Consider the following 20,162-nt stretch of genomic DNA (forward strand, 5'->3'; position numbering starts at 1 on the left):
CCAGAGGTCCCTCATTCTAGGAAAGGAGAAAGACAAGTAAATGCATAACTAAGTTTGGTATTTTGAATGGTAGAGTATTTGGCACATAATAATTCTTGTTGGATAAAGAACAAAGGAACAAGCTCAGGGGTGACCGTGAAGCTCCCCCACAAACAAACCAGAGGTGAAAACACAGAGAACAGTAATTGCTTTTGGGAAGAGTAGGTGATGTTTCAGCCGAAGCTCAAAGGATCTGTAGGCAGAAGGAGGCAGAAGTCTAGGAAGTGAGGTGAGTGTAGGAGGGTCAAGAGCACATAGGGAGGCGACAGGAACCACACTCAGTTCATCTTGGCCAGGAGTTTGCAGTGCAAGGCTGGAGGAGGGAGCTTGATGTGCAGAAGTCACCGAGGCCAGCTCTCCCAGGACCGCAGTCTACCTCATTTGCCCTGTTCTTCTGTGAGACAGCCCCGCCCATTCTCACCAGTACAGAGCCTAAAAGCCTGGACTTTAGAATGATGTTCCCCGCTCAGTGCTGGGCACAGCAATGCACAGAAACGGCATCTCCTCTAATTACGGACATTTGGGGCTTTTCTTCTGGGCTAGTTTGTGCAGTACCGGAGCATCAACGTCCTCTCTCGTGAAGAGGTGGGTCTGATTTTGCAAGGTGCAGCTTTGACTGACCTGTCAGCTCTCCCAAATGATACGCTCAAGGCCCTGCATGGCTTCTTCCTGCAGGTGAGTAGAAAAAGGATGCTATGCAGTTATATGAGGCTAGACCCTCAAGACCATCTTCTCTGCGGAGGGTGGAAGCTCTGGCCACTTAAGCCATTGGGAAGTCAAGAATATGGGTGGTGGGGGACAGTTAGAGAGGCCTGTCTTTCCTGTCCCTTCTCCCATAGGTCCAGAATGTGGGTCTCCTGACTGACCACAACACAATCCAGACCTTGCAGGCCTCCTTGGAGGGCCTTCCCTCCAGCGCCTTCCCAGCCCAGCCACCCCTTCAAGACATGCTGTATCCTTTCTTGCATCTGGGGGCTTTGGCCTGGGCAACATCACCAAGGCCGTGAAGGCTGTAGCATTATGCTTTTCCCTAGTCCAAGTAGGGAGGGCGGTTGAGTGATAAGTCCTAAGAAAGCCTGGGATCGAGACCAGTCATGGTAGCACATACCTGTAAATCCCAGCACTCAGGAAGCTGAGGCAAGAGGACCTTAAATTTTCATGCCAGCCTGGGCTACATAGCAATACCTTGTCAGAGAGAGAAAGGAGAGATATTAATCTCAGCACTCAGGAGGAGGAAGGCGGAGCTCTGTGAGTTCAAGGCCAGACTGGTCTACAGAGAGAGTTCTAGGACAGCCAGGGCTACACAGAGAAACCCTGTCTCAAAAAATGGGGGAGGGGGAAGAAGGAGAGGAGAAAGGGGCAGGGGAGAATAAAGCCTGGCTGTCCTGGAGGCCAGAGTTGTCTAGGTTGTGATGTGCTGGAGACATTATAGTGCCTGTGTGTGTGTGGAGGAGGAATACTTCAAAATTTTAGAAGCATCAATGCTTTTTAAAAAAAAATAATGTATTTCTACTTTATGTGCATTTGGGTTTTGTCTGCGTGTATGTCTGTGTGAAGGTGTCAGATCCCCTGGAACTGAAGTTACAGACAGTTGTGTGCCACCAATGTGGGTGCTGGGAGTTGAACCGAGTTCTCTGGAAGAACATCCAGTGCTCTTAACTGCTGATCCATCTCCCTAGCCCGGCATCCATGCTCTTATCCGACAATTCCTGCCCTTCTGGGGTTCTGGAAGTGTGATGTTCCCTCCCCTGCCCCTTTAGCTCCCTCTCTCTCTTCTATTCTCCTCTCATGTTGCGTACCAGCTGCCTTGGAGGTGTGTATGTCTCCCTGTCCCACATCAGAGGCTGAGCCTTCAGGATATAAAGGTCCAGACACAGAAAGAAGACCGGCAGACAAATTCAGGACAATCGTTGATAGAAAAATGACAATCTCAGTCGTTCATCTGGAGCCATTTTACTCCATTGTGGAAAAATGGGATCAGGAAATAAAACAAGGCATTCGCATTCCTGTGTGGGCTTTCGTTCTGAACTCATCTTTCTGGAACTTGTTCCTCAGCTGGTGGTCAGTCGGACACTGGGTTGTTTCCACAGAGGGTGGAGAGAGACAGAATGGAGACAGCATTTAAGGAGCATGTGCAGAGTGCCTCATAGTAGTTTGTTGGTAGAGGACACGACCCTGAGCTGGGAGGGCAGAGAAAGGCCTTGTGCTCGCAACGTGGAGAGGTACTTTACCTCAAATGGTCATGGGGAGAGGTTGAAATCTCAGGCAAAGAAAAATCAAACCCTCAGCCTGCCTCGCTGAGTAAATCTGTCTCAGCTCCCCTGGCTCCAGCCAGCCCCCTCAAAGCCCTTTCCTGTACCCAATGTCGCTGGCTGCTGGCAGACAGCTCTGCGCACATCTGTTTGTCTATCAGCCCCGCCTGGGCACCGTGTTCTAACTGACCACTCCACCTGTCTCCTCCGTATCTAGCTGTCCTGACATACACACACACACCCAACCCCGAGCAAAACTGAAGATGTATGAACAGACGGGGAACTCTGGTTTAGAAATCAGTGGACTGGAGGGGCAAGTAGGGGGTGCCCGCGGTCCGCGCTGCGGATTCGGCCGGTTCCTTTAAAAAGTTCTTTGGATCTTGTGAACTGCGGTTTAAAGACGGCTCGGTTGAGACATCAGGCTTGGCACTTACAGCGCCCGGGCAGCCAGAGTTTCGGGCCTGGGTTTGCTGACGCGCTTTATGCAAAGTAAAGGCCCCGCCGCAGCTTAACTTCCTCCAACTCGACCAGAAACGAGACCTGCCGCGCCGAGCGACGCCTTCGACGGTCCCACGCCGGGGCTGACAGCTGGGGCGACCGGCGCCGGAGCCCAGCCGGGGCGGGGCCGGAAGTGAAGTCAGCGGAGCGCGGCGGTCGCGGCCCGCTCTCATTGGTCCGGAGTAGCGCAGTGGGTGGGGCGGGCCGCTGGTCGGTCTCCTAGCGCGGCTGGCTAGGTGCTCCGGAGTTCCGCGCTTTCCGCGGAGTTGGCTGCGTCCGGCAGTTGAGCTGCACGCGGAGGGGCTGCCCTCGCCTCCTTGCACCGCCGGTCCCGGTAGGTGGTGGTGGGGGTGCAGATCGGCTTCTTGGGAGGGGAGTGCGGAGCCCCCCGCACTGCGTCCGGGTTGCGAGACTCCGACACCTCTTGCAAGGGCTCCCTAGCCCCTCGGACGTCCCAAGGCTTGGAACCAACCAGCGGCCGGCCACTACCTCTAGCTCTTCAAAACGAGTTCAGAGTCGCTTGCCGAGCCTGAAAGAGCTCTGGGGACGCTCTGGACAGAAGTGAGCTTTAGAGGCCGAATAGTAGAGTTACAGTCAAGAAAACCAGACCTGTCCCCACAGTCCGCCTCTTTCTTTCCTTTCTCACGTTTGTCCTGCTTGAATTATCTTAGTTTGTGTGGTAAATTTCTGTTTAGCTAAGTTTTGCTATGGCCTGGTTCAGGTTCCCTTAGGTCCTGGAACGTGAAGTGGAAGGTGGAGGAGGGTCCTGGATGATCTTGGAGTCCTCTAGGCTTCAGCTGTCCCGTCTAAGTCGAGGCAGAGGTTCCCTAAGGGCCTCTCACCGAGCAACTCAAACTTGGGGCTGGCGTACGGCCAGCTCTGATATGCGGTGCCCTGTGCCTATTTAGAGACAAGAGACGGTACACTGAACTGAGAGTCGGACTTTGGGCTCAGTCTAGGAACAAGTGTGAGACTCAGGACAGCCACTTCATTCATTCATTCGTTTATTTTTGTCCCTTAGTTTCCACATTAGTAAAACTGGGTATCTGAGTCTGAGGCCTCTGTTGATTTTCGTCTTCCACCCCTATTCTATCCATTTTGGAGTTTTAGACAAGATCTCACCGTGTAGCCTAGGTTAGTCTCAAACGTAAGGAGGTTCTCCTGCCTCAGCCTCCCGAGTGGTGGGCTTACAGTCATGAGCCACTCACTACTCCTGGCCCCCACTTTTTACTGTTGCATCGATCAGCTTCCTCTCATCATTTTCTTTTTAAATTGTGTATGTGTTCATGTGTGTGCGCCTCTCTCTGTGCATGTGGAGGCCAGAGATCAATGTCAAATCTCTTCCTTAATTGTTCTCTGCCCTGTTTGTTGAGACAGGATCTTTCACTGAACCTGGAGCTCCTAGATTCAGCCAGACTAGTTGGTTAGTGAGCCCTAGGGATAGTTCTGTCTCCAGCTCTAGGACCACAAACATACACTGTGCCCAGCTTGTACATGGAGGCTGGAGATCAGACGCAGGTCCTCATGCTTCCAACTTTACCAACCGAATCATCTCCCTAGTCCTGTCTTTCTCTCTCTTTTTAAAAATATATACACTCGTGTATTTGTCGATTTGTCTCTTACACAAGGGGCCGAGGACAGGGTGTTTGGCTTGCCATACTTACAGTGTCTGTTCTCAGCTCTAGGACTTCCTGGGCTGTTGGAACAGGAACAGACGTTGCATGTGGTTCCTGTGGTTCCCATGCGAGTGAGTGGTAATCCCCAAGAGTTCCCCACTTCCCTTCCCACCCTGTGTCCCTTCTTTCTTTCTGATGTCGGAAGAAGTTGGAGGAGGGAAACCACACAAGTTTTACATACTGTTTCACGGCCTGAGACTTCCTGGTTGACCCTCCTAGGAGGCTAGGGCCAGGGAATTAAGAGGAATGCTATGGGCATTCCTCCAGACATAGTACATCATCCAGACCTGCCTCTCTGCCTCAGGAAAGGGGCCTCCTAAGCCCTGTTTTACAGGTAAGGAAGCTTTGGTTTAGAGAGCTGGGACAATTGCTCGGGAACAAAGGCGGATGTGGTCAAGACCCCAGCCTGCACTCTAGTCTCAGTTGGTCCCTATCCAGTATGATAAGCATTGCTGAAGTCTCTCTTTCTCCTACAATCCTCTAGGCCTACATTGTGTGCCTGCTAGTCTCCAGCCCTGGCTAGATCTTCAGGGCTTTCTTCCCAGAGCTGGATCCTTGGGATTTGGAGGTCGGGCCATGTCTGGGGAAGTTGCTTTTGCACTGAACTCGCTTGCCTTCTTTGGTTTGTTCCCCTAGCTCCAGAGTCTCAGATATGGGCCTTCGTCAGTTCCTGGTGTCCTTCTTTGTCCTGCTGTTGTCTGGCACAGAAGTCACAGGCACCCTAAAGAGCACCCTGGACCCGAGCCTCAAGATTTGTATCTCTTTAGGGATTGGGTGGGGTGGATGGGCTGTCTTTGATGGCTGGTAAAGGAGGTCTCTCAGTACCCATAACTCCTTCGGGGGAGTTCCAGAGATGAGCAGACAGAGTTGGTAAGAATGGGAGGGAGAGGAAACAAGCTCTAGCTAGACTGCGAGCAAGTCAGTTTTCTCCTGAGCCAGTTCCCCTGTATGTTAACTGAAGTTTGGGTCCATCTCTCAGATCTGCAAGGCGCAGTGAGGAGTGTATGTGTGTAGCACCTGACTGGTAAGACCCCAGGTGGGTCCTCCAGAACTTTGGATTGCTAGCTTGTCTTGACACTGGTCCTCTGAGCCATGCCTTGGCAACACAAGGATGAGACAAGATCGTCCCTGGTTTTGAGACATCCACAGAGCTAGAAGGAGAAAGCATGTGTCTTAGTTACTGTTCTGTTGCTGTGGAGAAACCATGACCAAGGCTGCGTTTGATTGAGGACTTGCTTACAGTTTCAGAGGGTTAGTCTTTGATCATCATGGTGGGAAGCATGGCAGCAGACAGGCAGCCATGGTGCTAGAGCAGTAGCTGAGAGCTTATATCCTGAGGCCGGAGGCAGAGAGAAAGAGAGTGGGCCTGGTGTGGGCTTTGAAACCTCAAAGCCCATCTCTAGTGGCACACCTCTAACATGGTCAAATGTCCACCTCCTCATCCTTCCTAAAGGATCCAACAAACTGGGAACCAAACATTTCAATATGACTTATGGGGTCCATTCTCATTTAAACCACCACAACATCTGAATGAATGGCCTTTGTTCGCTGTGGTCGAGGATCTGGTGGATACAGGAAGTCTTGGGAGAAACACTGTGCTGTGTACCTTCTGAGCAAGAGAGAACGGTGGGGGCATCTCAGGCTGAGGTTACAGTCTGAGCAGGTTGCTGGAGGTCCTGGAGCATGAAGGATTGTGAGAGATGACAGGAAGACACAGGAATGGAAGGGTAGGTGCCAGGTCTCAGAGTGCTGGGCTCCCGCTCTTTGAGAAATGGTACATTACAGGACCTGTATGCTACACAAGCAGTCTCTTCCCAGGGGCATCCGGCCATGGCCATCCACGGCTTTTAGGGGTACAGGTTAGGAAGGGGCCCTCTGGGTCAGGGCCACTGCATTGTCCAGGTAGGGCTCTTGTGTTCATCCCTTAACTTCATGGTGCTCAGACAAGAAGATGTTTGAGGTGAAGCGGCGGGAGCAGTTGCTGGCACTGAAGAACTTGGCACAACTGAACGACATCCACCAGCAGTACAAGATCCTCGACGTCATGCTCAAGGGGCTCTTCAAGGTGTGTCGGGGGACAGGGCAGCTCACAGCAGGGCAGGGCTTGGATTTGTGCGCTGATGGGTGAATAGGAGTTCTCTGAGGGGATAGTGTTCAAGGAGGGAGTGAACTGTCTAACCAGAAGATTTAGAGTGGGATTCAGGTAACGAGATGGAGCGAGGCTGTGAAGGTCTCCACAAAGCCACTCAGCTGACCCGGGATTCCTTCAGGTGCTGGAGGACTCCCGGACAGTGCTCACTGCTGCAGATGTGCTCCCAGACGGGCCATTCCCCCAGGATGAGAAGCTGAAAGATGGTATGGTCTCCCCAACACTTCACTTGGCTCCCTGACACCCTAGTATTCTCTAGCTGGTCCTTCTCTGTTCTTATCATTTGTTCCTGAGAATATCCTCATGTGATACCTGAAGAGTTGGCCTAGTCTATGGTTCTCTACACATTTCTGGAATCTGGAGCCACTCGTAATTACAGAATTTTTCTGTCCTTAGCATATATTCCTTTATGTTGTTCTGTGGTTAGGGCAGGGGAACTAGAGAAGAGTCTGCCTACCACCGCTCCAAGGGCCAGGGCAGAGTCTGCCAGTCACTTTTGGGGGAGGCAAATAGGGATTGTTCCCATTGGAAGAAGTGACTGAGGCCTATCAAATAGCTGAGTGAGTGTGATTGCCTGCATGCTTTGCTACTATAGGAAAAAACCCAAACTCCTTAAGTCCCTTTTCAGACCAGGTGAGAAAAACAAGTAAGATGAGGGGATGGTTCATGTCCCTTTGTCCCCTCTTGCAAGAACTTCTGTCAGTGGTGGTCCCTCCTCACTCATGCCTACCAACAGTTCATGGTTTTGTTTTTTTCTGCTATGTAACCTTGGCTATCCTAGAACTTGATATGTAGACCAGGTTGGTCTTAAATTACTATGATCAACCCATGTGAGTCTATTAAATAGGTAACAGAATTTATTAAGATATAAATTGAGGAAATACATTCATGATTACAGAATGGAGTAGATTCATTTGTAATCCCCAGCGAGGCAAAACTTTTTTTACTTCTTTAAACATGCTTTCTAAGGTGCCTCACTTTGGATCAATTAATAATATATCATCCATATAATGATAAATTATGGATTGTGAAAATTTCACACGAATTATCTCCAATGGTTTTTTGCACAAAATATTGGCATAGGGTAGGGCTGTTTAACATTCCCTGTGGGAGGACCTTCCATTGATATCTCTTGACTGCCTGGGAATTGTTATAATTAGGTACTGTGAAGGCAAATTTTTCTCTATCATTTTCTTATAAAGGTGTAGTAAAGAAACAGTCTTCTAAGTCAATAACTATTACAGGCCATTCTTTGGGTAGCAGAGAGGGCAAGGGTATCCAATTCTGTAGGGAGCCCATAGGCTGAATTACTTTATTAATTAATAGCTCTCAGATCTGTCAGCATTCTCCAATTACTAGACTTTTTTTTTTTTAAATAACAAATAGAGGAGAATTCCAAGGGCTGGTAGATTCTTCAGTGTGTTGAGCATTTAACTGCTCTTGAACCAGCTGTTCTAAAGCTTGTAGCTAGCTTCTCTTTTGTCAAAGGCCATTGTCCAACCCAGACAGGTTTATCAGTTAGCCATTTTAAAGGAAGGGCTCACACCTATAATCCTAACTTTTAGAAGAAAGATCATGAAATCAAGGCCAACCTGAGCTACATACTGAGTTTTAGGTTAGCCTTTGGTCACACAAAGACACAAGAGAGAGAGAAGGGGGGGAACTTAATAGAAAATTAAAGCTAGTTATGGTGTGCATACCTGTAATCCCAACTATTGGTGGGTAGAGACAGAATTAGGAGTTCAAGGCTATCCTTGGTTACATAATAAGTCTCAGTCCTATTTGGGCTGCATGGGGACACCCCCCCAACCCCCCCCAACACCCCCCCCCCCCCCCCCCCCCGTCAAGCAAAAAGAAACAAAATTAAATGGAAAGAATATAAAACTACTACAACTCTTTGCTGGCCATCCTGACAGAGCTGACCCTGCACAGACAGTTAACACCAAGACACAGCTCTGGACACTGGGTTCCACGGCTGGGGAGTTGGCATCTTTGTACAAAACAATGCCCATCTCCGAGTCACAAAGTAAATGGATTTTTTTTTTTTTTTTTCCAAAACAAGGGAATACCTAAGATTTTATGTAGCCCAGGCTGGTCCCATGACTCTATAACCAAGGATAACCTTGAATTCCTGAGCCCTGGTTTTGGAATGCCCAATGCACTGCTGTGCCTGACTTCAGCAAGTGAGTCTTCCCAGCAGCAAGTTGTGAGTCTGAGCACATTCCCAGGTTTGCAGCCTAGGTTTGACCCCCATCAGCTACTAAGCACCAGTTTCTTATCTGTGTCCAGGTTTGCTCCTGTTCCCGTGATAAACACCTTGACCAGAATCAACTTGGGGTGAGGGGGTGGGGAAGGGTTTCCTTTTGCTTCCGGATCACAGTCCATCATTGAAGGAAGCCAAGGCAGGAACTGACGCAGAGACCATGGAGGGGTGCAGCTTACTGGCTTGTTCCGCATGGTTTGCTCAGCCTGCTTTCTTGTATAAGCCAGGGTGGCTCACAGGTGGCACCCACAGTAGGCTGGGTCCTCACATTAATCCTCCAGCAGAAAATGCCCCACAGATATGCCCACAGACCAGTTCTGATGGAAGCAGTTCTCTGAGGTTCCTTCTGCCCAGATGACTCTAGCTTATGTCAAGTTGAAAAAAAAAAATCCAACAACATACAAAACAAACACCTAACCAACACAGTCTGTAAAACAGGAGCAGTTGTCTCTCCCTCTGAAGTCCGTCAGTGGGGTAGAAGGCTCTGGCACATACTGCACATGCAATGAACAGCCTGTCTCAGTGGGTGCCAACCCTTCTCTGATTGGTGGGTTTAGTAAATGCCTCCATTCCCGGAGGAGGTCTGGGGCCAGCTAGGTGGACCAGAGGAGAAGAGCAACTACCCCGACGACTCACTGAGATCCTCTTGCCAGCTTTCTCCCATGTGGTGGAGAACACAGCCTTCTTTGGTGATGTGGTACTGCGCTTCCCGAAGATCGTACACCACTACTTTGACCACAATTCCAACTGGAACCTCCTCATCCGCTGGGGCATCAGCTTCTGCAATCAGACGGGTGTCTTTGACCAGGGGCCCCACTCACCCATCCTCAACCTGGTAAGGACTGGTAAGAGGGCCGGGAGCCCTGTCAAGTGGTGGGCTGGCGACCTCACATCTGTCTGTGGTTGGCCTTATCCGTTATCCTTGGTCGTGAATACTTAGCTACGTTTGTTTGTGCATTTCAGGGCACTTTGGGTCATGGAGGCCTAATTCAATGGGTTTTGTGCTGACCTGGAGGGTCCCTAGGGATTGTTTTTAGCCTACATCTGGCCCAGGGTCTGAGGCTTAAGTCCCTGCATGGTGGGAATGGCTCTCTGGCAATCAGGGAGCAGAAGGCGGAAGAGGATGACTAGCTTTTTCATTCATTCACAGATGGCCCAGGAGCTGGGGATCACTGAGAAAGACTCTGACTTCCAGAACCCATTTAAAATAGACCGGGCAGAGGTGAGCTGCTGGGGTCGGCAACTGTTTGCTTTCTGTCTGATGGGTATGGGGGGCTGGGTCTGCAGGGGCTACATCCTAGGGAAGGCTGTGGGAGCTTTAAACCTGGAACCCGATAATCCAAGAATATGGATCCAGAAACCGTTCCTCAAGTCACTGTTCCTCCCTAAATGTGTACCATAGCTGGAGGTGGAGTGGAGATTGTGGGGGGGGGAATTCCTGAGACTATGATCTTTATCTCATCGATGGCACACTGTGTACCCCAAGTTGTGAATGTGCGAGTGACCAGGTGAGGTCAGACCACGTTCTTCCCTGCTTCGAGCCTCTGATACTGGTACCCTGGGGCTTCTGTTCTTACTCCTACACACGCCTTTCTTTCATCTAGAGTTCTAAACTTGGCTCTGGGGGCTAACAGCTGCAGTTTGAGAAAACAGATGGTGACACATACAGGGGGAGGGAGCAGAGGGGGCAGGGCAGGGCCAAGCAGGGCTGGGAGGAAGGAAGGGCCCCTCCCATGCCTAGGAAACTAGGACGGACGCCTGTGTAGAGAGGGGTGTGAGGATGACGGGGCCAAGGTGGTACGGCTTGCAGGCTGACCAAGTAGCCGGCCACTGTTTGCAGATGTCAGCGGGTCACAGACGCTCTTCAGTGCAGCAAAAGCGGGAGCTAGACTGTTGGGCTCATGGTCTCAGGAACCCTTGTTCTTCCAGGTCTTTCCGTGGAAACCGGGCAGCTGTTGTGCATGCAGTGGGTTTGCATTATACCTGCAGACTGCTGTGCTTGGAAAGTTAGCCATCTTTCCTCATAACAAATTAAACAGATCGATGCTTTGTCCTGGGAATGATTCCTCAACCTTCCAAGATTAGTCTCTCTGCAAAAAATAACCCTGAAAAGTGGTCTGGGTCAAGTTGCTAGAAGGGAGGTATAGTGGTACTCGCCTGTAACCCCAGCACTCAGGAGGCTGGAGCAAGAGGCCACCTTGGCTATATAGTGAATTTAGGCCAGGCTGGACTAAAAATGCCTTAGAACAGTTATTAATCAAACTAGAGAACTTACCAGATTTTGCATTACTGTGCTCAGCAAGAACATAGGACGGTGCCCAGCACCAATCACAAATAGCCTACTGCCTGATCAATCTGAGAGGCAGTGACCAAATCCATTCACTTTGTTCCATGTCATTTATTGAAGCTGCAGTTAGATGTATTGCTTTTTGATTGTTGATTTGACTTTTAAGACAGCCTTACTCTATAACCCCAGTTGACCTTGAACTCTCTACATTCCTGCCTTAGCCTTCTGAGTGCTGAAATTACAGGCACAAGCCACCACACTATTCTGAATGCTGGGGTGAGGCCAACCTGCAAAACTGACGGCAGTTATCATGTTCCCCAGGGTCCCTGACTCAACTAGTCTTGGGGGGGACTAGTGTGTCTCATTTTGAACCATCAGAATATCATCTAAAATTAATGTATTAGCCATTACACCCACCTGAAATTTAGATTTTTACCTACCAATCTCATTGACTGTATTTGTTAATAATTTTAGGAAGCAATAGATGGGCCCAAAGCAACAATCATCCACCGCAAGTAGATATTCCTGTGGCCCTTTCTCTCCCACTTTACACTTTTAAGTCTTCAGTACATTGTTTGCCTTTCAGTGCATTGAGGGTATTTAACTGCAGAATTTTAACCTAGGTTGCCTGTGTGGTTTAATCCAAGGCTGCTCAGGCATTAGGAATAAAAGATAGGCCGGGCAGTGGTGGCACACGCCTTTAATCTCAGTACTCGGGAGGCAGAGGCAGGCGAATCTCTGAGTTCAAAGCCAGCCTGGTCTACAGAGGGAGTTTCAGGGCAGCCATAATTTATCTGTGAGAATAAAGCAAGGCTGTCCTATGCTTTGTGTGTGCATAGGTACTTGGAGGAGGCCTTTGATGGGGTGGGACACAGGCTCGTTCAGGGCTGACTGTATCGGTGTGAGTCTCCATCATGTGGGTGGGAATTTGCACACCAGTGACAGTCAGTGGTGTCTGCCCCTGTGTTGTTCTCTGGGCCTTCTAGAGTCTCAAGCCATTCCTAGGTGCTGGAGTCATTGCTGAATTATTCATGTGTCCCATCCTGATACCAATAACTTCTCTTTTCTCTAGTCACCTGCTTCTTTCACCTAGACCTTTCAGAAGGTTCAGATATTAGTGGGACAAGGGAGTTTTTACAAGGTTATAGAGACCTGTTGGCCAATTGTGGTGGCACATGTGATCCCAGCTATTTGGGAGGTTAACTAGGACAATCACTTGAGCCCTGGAATTTGACACCAGCTTTGACACATGGGACAAAGTCCAGGGAAACCAGCTTTCTGTATATATTATCTCTCAGTGGTCACAGATGTATTTAATTCCCCCAGCAACAAGTTGTAACATGTATGAGCTTGCTTTGTCAACTTACTAGAGACCTAGTACCCTGGTTTTTACTGGGAGTTGGTTATATGAGTACCCTGTATCTAACTAGTACCCAAACTCCAAGCTGCTGGAAGGAAACTTACCCTAAACCATATTGATTTCACAGAGTTTGAGAACAGTGAACCACTCTTACTGATCAAGACTATGGTTTCCAACTGCCAGTCAAGGGCCAACTTTAGACACAGTGGCCTTTAAAAGATAGCAACCAGACCTGCACCTCTTCCTGGGTTTCTCTATTGTTTCCTTGTTTGTTTTGAGACACGGTCTTATGAAGCCCAGGGTAGCCTGAATTCCTGATCTTGCATTTACCTCCCAAGTGCTGGGATTCCAGGCATATGCTACCATGAGCGGCCACACCTGCAACGTTTGCTAATTTCTGGTCAGCACCTTTGTTTTGAACCTAGCTGAACCACAGTGGACCACGCCTGATTATTTACATCTAGCAGAACCTCTGAGGTTCCTGTTGAACCAGTGTTGTTTTCTGTGCCAAGGGTAGGGAATATGGTTTTTCCCCTGAAAGTAGCTGTTGCTCCTTCCCAGTGGTACACCCCTCAAGGCTGCATGCTGTAATCATAACTCCAATAAGTAGCCCTGGACAAGACCTTGATTCTAGGTGTACCCAATCAGTGCATGCAGAGGTGCTCAGGGCCTTGGAGAGATTCTTTTTGCCACAAGGGGGCACCTAGGGAAATGCTTTATTTCTGCAAGTAGGTGCTTCTCATCCTGCAGTCAGATATGCCTCTGTCCCACAGGAGGGCGAGTCAGCTAAATTCCAGGATAAATTTACTGTAGTATTATGATATGCTCTTAGACATGACCATAGGAGCAACATAATTTCCTTCTTGTCGGCTGAGGATGATCCTGATAATTTTACCAACCTTCGCTCCCCTCCTCCCCCTACTGGGACTTGAACCCAGGGCTTTATACATAATATACAGATGATCCCCAGCCTGCCCACTTTTTTTGTATTCATCATGGACCTCTCAGTGAGAAGATTCTCTTGTGAGACAAGAATGGTAGGTATCTGGGAGATGAGTGGGATGCCTGGTTGGATTAGTCCTAGTTAGTTGGGCGTTCCATTAGCTGTGTGGCCTGAACACATCATTCCTGTCTCAGACCACTCTTGGGATGTCCTTCCCCCTTTTCCCAGAGGCACAGACTACTTATGTGGCAGGTAGGTTATGCCACAAGGTGGCACTCTTAGTTTGTTTTTAACGCCTACCTTGATCACACTTGTCAATTTTGTCCTAAGAATCCTTTTGTGTTTACAGTCTACTGAGCCCATTCATTCATTCTGTTAGAAATGTACACTGAATGATGTTACGGTGCTCTGTGCTTGGGACATAGTGGAACACAACACCCAATACCAACATTCCGTCCTCATGAGACATGCTGTTGTAGGTGACAGTCACAAAGTAGGTGACCACAAAGGAGAAGCACAAGAATAAATTAGTACAAAGTTGAAGAGAGGGTGCCACTGAGGAGGCAGATGCCACTGAGGAGGCAGCCATGGAAGAGGTCCCGAGGGCAGTGGTAGCGGAATTGGCGCAAACGAGATGCAGCCGACAGGGCGGGGAAGGGCCTTCTGGGCCTAGGCCACAGCATGTTCAAGGCCTGCAGGAGTGTAGTCATGGGAACCACGGTCTGTGACAGACAAACAGACACAGAGACGCAGGCTTGATAGTAATTAGCCACAGAGACCAGCAGAAGCTGTGGGTTAGGGGAGACTTCTGGAAAGGATGGAGGGAGAAGAGTCATGACCTGGGGTTGAAGTTGAAGTTGCCCCCAAATCCTTGTCCTCTCCCATCTCTGTCTGCCTGGCCTTCCCGTCTCTTTCCCTTCTGATCTGCTTTGCTCCTGTGTCCCCCTGTGTGGGCACACTGTCCCCTGTGTGGGCACACTGTCCCCTGTGCACAGGAGGCAGCACCTGTCGCCTAGGACTCCTCCTAGCTTGCCTCGCTCCTGAAGGGTGTCAGGCAGCTATTCCAAGAGCCACACTGCTCCCTCTTCCTGGAAGAGAGTATTTGTTTTCCAGTTCATGCCTCGGCTGACATCTCCTGTCTCCCTATCTGCCTGTCAAGCCCCTGATCATCTCAAGATCTAGTCAGCATTTCCTTGAGCCCTTTCATCTGATTCCTTGTCTGAGACTCTCTAAGGGCAGGGCCTTCTCCTGGAACCTTCTTGTTTAACATCCAAGAGTTAGCTCGGAGGAAACTCTTTGCTACTCCTAGACTAAATCAAATCACTCTGCTCTCTCAGTTCATTCCTAGCACTGACCCTTTCCAGAAGGCCTTGAGGGAAGAAGAAAAACGCCGGAAGAAGGAGGAGAAGCGGAAAGAGATCCGAAAAGGCCCAAGAATCTCGAGATCTCAGTCTGAATTGTAGCCCTGGAGCAGTTTGGGACCTAAGGGATCATCAAGAGGCCAGTCAGAAGAGGCGCAGCCGTGTGGCTGTGGTATAGCAGCATCAAGCACCATGGTGAGCACCAGCCACTTCCGGATGGGGACCCTATGTTTGCTGAGTCCTCAGGAGCTGGGTCTGAGCCTTGGCCCAAAAGACTGAGCCTCTGGGATCTTAGGGCACACCAAGGGGGTCTTGAGAGGACACTGTTCTGTAGACAGGAGCTTGCAGAGAAGCTGTTGGGGGAGGCTGGCTGAGGGACTCCTGGTCTGGATCCTCTTGGTGAGAGTTGCAGGCCAGCTGCTGGCCTTTGTGAGGAAGCGGTAGAATCTGGCTCTGAATTACAGGTGAAGGTGTCATGCTTGTAGCTGGCCTCACTGTATTCCTGGACTGCCTATCACCATTCCAGCTCTCTGCAGAGCAACGCTAAAAGGCAGCAAATTCATTGGCCTCACCAAGACTGACGAGGAGGCTGTAAGGACACCAGGAGCTTCTAGAAGCGGCAGGACCAGCCTGGAGTATGTTTCTGCCTCACCGGGAGGGAGCCCCAGGCCTTCGCATTGCAGAGAAACAAGAACAAGAAACAAGAGGTTTAGGCCTCTCATTCACTCACTGCTGCCCTTCATAAGGGATCAGTTTGGAGGGGACCCAGAAGTGTCCTGGGAGGGTGTTTATTTCAAGGAGACCTTAAAAGAACATGATCTCTAGTCTCAGATAACTGGGGACAGTCACTGAGCTGGTTCAGGGGACAATCAACTTGTTCTCTCTGCTGCTAAAGCTAGAGCCTGTGTGGGGGGTGATGTTATAGGGGACAGGTTACAGGAGGCTGGCTTGGTAATGGGACTACTGTAAACTGCGCTGACCAGACGGTGGGCTTCTCAGTTCAGGGTTCAGGCAGAGTCTCGTGGCCACAGGGCAGGGAGCTATGGCAGGAGTTAGGCCCTCGGAGGGCAGCCTGGTCTCTATGAATTCCAAAGCAGGTGGCTGCCTTGGCTCTATTGAAATTACAGTGCTACCTCTTCGATCTTGCCAAGCCAAAATGTATCCCTTAAAGGCATGGAGACACCCACCATCCCTGTGTCATCCCCAGCCATACCCCTGCCTTCAGGAACACTCTTCCTCTTACTGCTGACAGTGGTGGCAAGACCTGAGCCTTAGCCCGACTGACCTTGGCCTACTCTCTTTCTTCCCTGAGCTGTGCCTTCATTGGTAAAATCAATTGGATGATGTCTGAATCCTCGGCCAAGCTCCAACCTACATCCGTGGAGGCTTGCCTTTCTACTGGCCAGCACAGCAAAGGGAAGCCAGGTGTTGGGGAGGCTTCTTGGAAGGTCCCAGAGTAGCCTGCTTCTCAACAGTCATGCAGGAGAAGTATGGGGATGAGAAGTAGTCGGGAAGAGGGCTGGAGAAGTTTTCCCATAGAAATGCTTATCCGATGCAGAAGAGATACACAGCTGGCCCAAGAGACCTGGGCTGCATTCCCAGCCTGTCCCTTCCAGCTGTATGACCTAGCCGATTCCTGTGAGGTTTCTCTGATATGACAGCACTAGAGTCTGGGACTTCCTGGCCTATGGAAAGGATGAGATCTACCCATCATCTATTGAACCTGTGCTAGTGTTGTGGGACTAGGGGCCAGAGGCAGCCACGAGGGTCCTCCCTGTTCCCTTCCTCTTTGAGAGAGGTTGTGGTTGATGGCTTTGCAAGGAAAATGCTTCTTCCCTTAACTGAAGGAAGAACTTCTAAGGAACCAGGTCAGCTTGGCTGTGGACCTGTCTTTCTTTTCTGGGATTTTGTTGTTGTTTGGTTGGTTGTTTCTTTGAGACAGGGTCTCACTATGTAGCTCAGACTGTCCTGGAACTCACTCTGCAGACCAGGCTGACCTCAAACTCACAGAGATTAATTCTGAGATTAAAGGTGTGTGTCACCACACCTAGTGGTGGGTGGGAGGGTGGGTTTAGAAAACAAAAACACAAAACACTTGAGGGAGGGCACTTGCTTCTCCAGCTCACTCAGTGGCTGGGATTCAATTATGTGACTGTAGCTCTACCAATTGTATGTTTAGGTAGTGGCCGTAGCCTAGGTAACTGTGTATGTTTTCTAGTGGCCTGACCAGTGGCCATTGCTATGGGTGCTCATGGTGGCAATAATGACAGTGTGGTCTTGGATGTTTCAGCCTTCTAAGTCCAGTCCATGGCACTCCTGGAGACTCCAGGAGTCCCTTCATTTTCCCTTAAGCAGGGCATTTCAACAGTGTGGCACTGTTCACATTTTGAACCACTCTACTGTCCTCAGGCTATCCTGAGTGGTGTAGGATATTTAGTAGTATCCCTGCCCCCCACCGGCTAGATGCCAGTAGAGTCCCACAGTTAGGACGACTAACAATGTCTCCAGCCATTGCTAGATGTCTCTCCTTCCCTCCTCAGTTCTGTTTTCCTCGGCCCTCCCGAGTCAGTGTCCAGATGGACGAGGGCTTTAGGGGATGATCCTTCTGGGTTGTTCTTGTGCCCAGCTCTGTCCTTGGTCAAAGTCTGCTGTCTCTCGTAGTGTCTTCCCTCCGCTTTTCTTTAAAGGAATAGGTATTCTGGCCTAGCTTCCCTTCCCTTGGCTCTTCTTCTTGGACAGTCACAGCTTAAATCTGCCCTGCTACCACCTGACAACCGTCATTTCCTGTGTTTCAGCTCAGTCTAGCCACACTCTTGATCGATCCAGCCAGAAAGCTTCCTAGAGGTAGTGATATCCGATAGATGGGGGAAACCTGAAAGCAGAGCTCTTGGAGGAAGTCAGTGGGAAATATTTCCATGGTGTACAGCAGCTACCCAATGCACAGTAGATATCTGGACATAACACTTAGTCCAGTCACTTCAAATGAACAACCCAAGTCCTGGGGAGTAGCTTGTGCAGCGGGAGCCAGCTGAAAGAGACAGTCAGTTATGTGGGCAAGGCTAGGAGGTGTCAGTGTTTGCTGAGGTTTGGGCCGGGGCAGTGACCATCTTATTACCACTTATTTTTTATTTTTATTTTATTTATTTATACTTGGTTTTTCAAGACAGGATTTCTCTGTGTAGCCCTGGCTGTCCTGGAACTCTCTCTGTAGACCAGGCTGACCTTGAACTCAGAGATCTGCCTACCTCTGCCTCCAGAATGCTAGGATTAAATGCGTGGGCTACCATTGCCCTGCTTAAAAAAAATAAAGATATTTCAAGGAAAAAAAAAAGTCTACAAACCTAGTTCAAGGACAGCGTGTACTACATATAACCTGTCCCCACAGAAAAGGTGTGTGCCACCAGCCATTTCCACTGGGCCTTCATTTGTGCTTCTTCAGGTCAGTTCACCAAGCATACATGGAAAGGCAGAACTTACGGGAATTGGTTCTCTCCACTTGGTGAATCCCAGGGATTGAACTTGGGTCACTGGGTTTATCGGCAAGCACCTCTACCCACTGACCCATCTTGCTGGTCCCAGGCCAGAGTCTTGATATCACAAGGCAGGCCCCTTGTGAGTCTCATCACACCTTTTCCTTGGTCACTTGTGCCATTGTCTGTTACTTTTATGTTCAGTGTTTTTGTCATTCACAGACACACACAAACACACACAAGCACTTAATGTAAGGCCCTCAAGTGGCCAGGTCCTGTCCCCAGAGTACTCTAAGGTCCCTAAAGGCAGTTTTCAGCCCCTCAAGATACAGGTGGCCAAGCTCTGCTCTACAAAAAAAAAAAAAAAAAAAGGAGGAGGAGGAGGAAGAGAAGGAGGAGAAGGAGAAGGAGGAGGAGGAGGAGGAGGAGGAGGAGGAGGAGGAGGAGAAGGAGAAGGAGAAGGAGAAGAAGAAAGAAGAAGAAGAAGAAGAAGAAGAAGAAGAAGAAGAAGAAGAAGAAGAAGAAGAAGAAGAAGAAGCAGAAGCAGCCGCCCAAGATCAGCCACAGAAACTCACCAATCCCTACTTGCTCCTAAGATCAGGCCACAGAATCCTGCCAGGAAACCTCCATCCACACACACCCTCAAGCAACCCTGTATAAAGCCTGCCTCCTGCTCAGTTCTCTGCTGCTTCTCCCAGCCACACTCTTGTGTCTGTGCCTGTAATTCTCTTGTGTGAGGCTTGTTACCTTTCCCCTCGGAGCTGCAACACTTGCGTTGGGAAAACCTTTCCCCTCCCAGGGCTGCAACCCTTACACCTGGAAGGCAAGACCTGTTTGCTTGCTACAGAAATCAAATAAAGGTGAAAATTGCCAGGGTGGTCCTGTGCTGTTTTGAAGATAACAGTTGCCTACCCAGCCCAATTGCACGGATTAATGGAGCCACAAGTTTCTCCGTGCAGCCTGTCTGACCCCTAAAACAGCTGCCTCAGACTCAGGAAGATTTTCCCATGTACGTCATGAAAGCTTTTTCCTGTCAATAAATACACACGACTTTCTTCTAATGCCCATGCCATAATTTTTTTAAGGATGCCATGATCTTTCACTGTGGAGGTAGTTTATATGGTGACTTCCTGGGCGTCTTGGGTTTTCCCTAGTTACCAAGAACTCTGTGATGAATGTCTTTGGGTATGTGTATTTACTCAGCATTTCTCTGAACACTAATCTTTGTTTCCTCGGGATACATTCTTGGAAGTTTGCACCTTGGTGTACTATGTGGCCACCTGTAAGATGATGATGCAGTGAGGTGACCGACTGCTGGCGTGGGATGCTTCAGGGGTGGGCTTGGGCGAATGACCTCGTTCAGAGGCCTTGAGTGATGGCGAGGTTCCCAGGGTTGAGGGCCAGCTCTAAGGTGTGGACATCACTCGGGCGATCCAAGACCCTGTGAGGTCATGGGTGGAATAAAGTGACTGGCCGGGTCTGGACCGTCCATCCCTGCACTGTGCTTCTTTTCTGTTCAGGGCTAAGAGCCAGGGAGCCGCAACTGGGGAGATGACGTAATGTGCTCACCGCGTCCCGGGGGGTTGTGGGAGGTGGCGCCCGGCAGCGGTCTGTTAACCCTTCTGGTCCTGGACTCGCGCCGCCGCCGCTCCTGGCGCCGATCCAGCGGGCAAGTAGCGGCTCCTTTAAAGCAGCGGAAGGCTGGGTCGAGGGCCCGGCGGCTACTCTCCGCGCGGGCGCGGGGCGACCGTGAAGGGCGGGGCCCCGCTATGCAAATCCGAGCTGCTGATCGATGACGCGCCATCACCCCACGAGCCGCTCGGCACGCCGATTGGCTAAGCAGAGCCTGGTCCCATTGACAACA

The 20,162-nt window shown here is 50.0% G+C and overlaps 2 protein-coding genes and 1 long non-coding RNA gene across 4 annotated transcripts in view; 2 read left to right on the forward strand and 1 right to left on the reverse strand.

The window, feature by feature from the left end:
* Mei1 (meiotic double-stranded break formation protein 1) overlaps positions 1-2,042 on the forward strand; it is a 59,555-nt gene extending 57,513 nt beyond the window's left edge. The window contains exons 29-31 of the mRNA XM_042264537.2: positions 583-714; positions 879-991; positions 1,842-2,042. Of these exons, the coding sequence (XP_042120471.2) occupies positions 583-714; positions 879-991; positions 1,842-1,887 (291 nt within the window). The 3' untranslated portion in view covers positions 1,888-2,042. The remainder of the gene's footprint in view (positions 1-582; positions 715-878; positions 992-1,841) is intronic.
* LOC143269791 (uncharacterized) lies at positions 54-2,995 on the reverse strand. The gene is made up of 2 exons (XR_013046523.1): positions 2,726-2,995; positions 54-708 (listed from the first exon to the last, which is right to left on the reverse strand). It is a non-coding gene; the product is annotated as an uncharacterized LOC143269791 (long non-coding RNA).
* On the forward strand, positions 2,980-19,359 carry Ccdc134 (coiled-coil domain containing 134). Of its 2 annotated transcripts, XR_013046522.1 has the most exons (8): positions 2,980-3,123; positions 5,102-5,220; positions 6,409-6,530; positions 6,736-6,820; positions 9,531-9,712; positions 10,028-10,099; positions 14,805-18,594; positions 18,625-18,679. XR_013046522.1 is itself a non-coding variant. In XM_006980204.4 (7 exons), exons 2-7 carry the CDS (start codon positions 5,118-5,120, stop codon positions 14,928-14,930), a joined length of 690 nt encoding a protein of 229 aa, XP_006980266.2. In that variant the 5' UTR covers positions 2,980-3,123; positions 5,102-5,117; the 3' UTR covers positions 14,931-19,359. The 2 variants fall into 2 exon arrangements, 1 of the variants encoding a protein (XP_006980266.2); XM_006980204.4 differs by having other exon boundaries at positions 14,805-19,359.
* Positions 19,360-20,162: the final 803 nt, after the last annotated feature.

Source organism: Peromyscus maniculatus, chromosome 20 (genome assembly GCF_049852395.1).
Source record: "Peromyscus maniculatus bairdii isolate BWxNUB_F1_BW_parent chromosome 20, HU_Pman_BW_mat_3.1, whole genome shotgun sequence".
In the NCBI taxonomy this organism is placed as follows: Eukaryota; Metazoa; Chordata; class Mammalia; order Rodentia; family Cricetidae; genus Peromyscus; species Peromyscus maniculatus.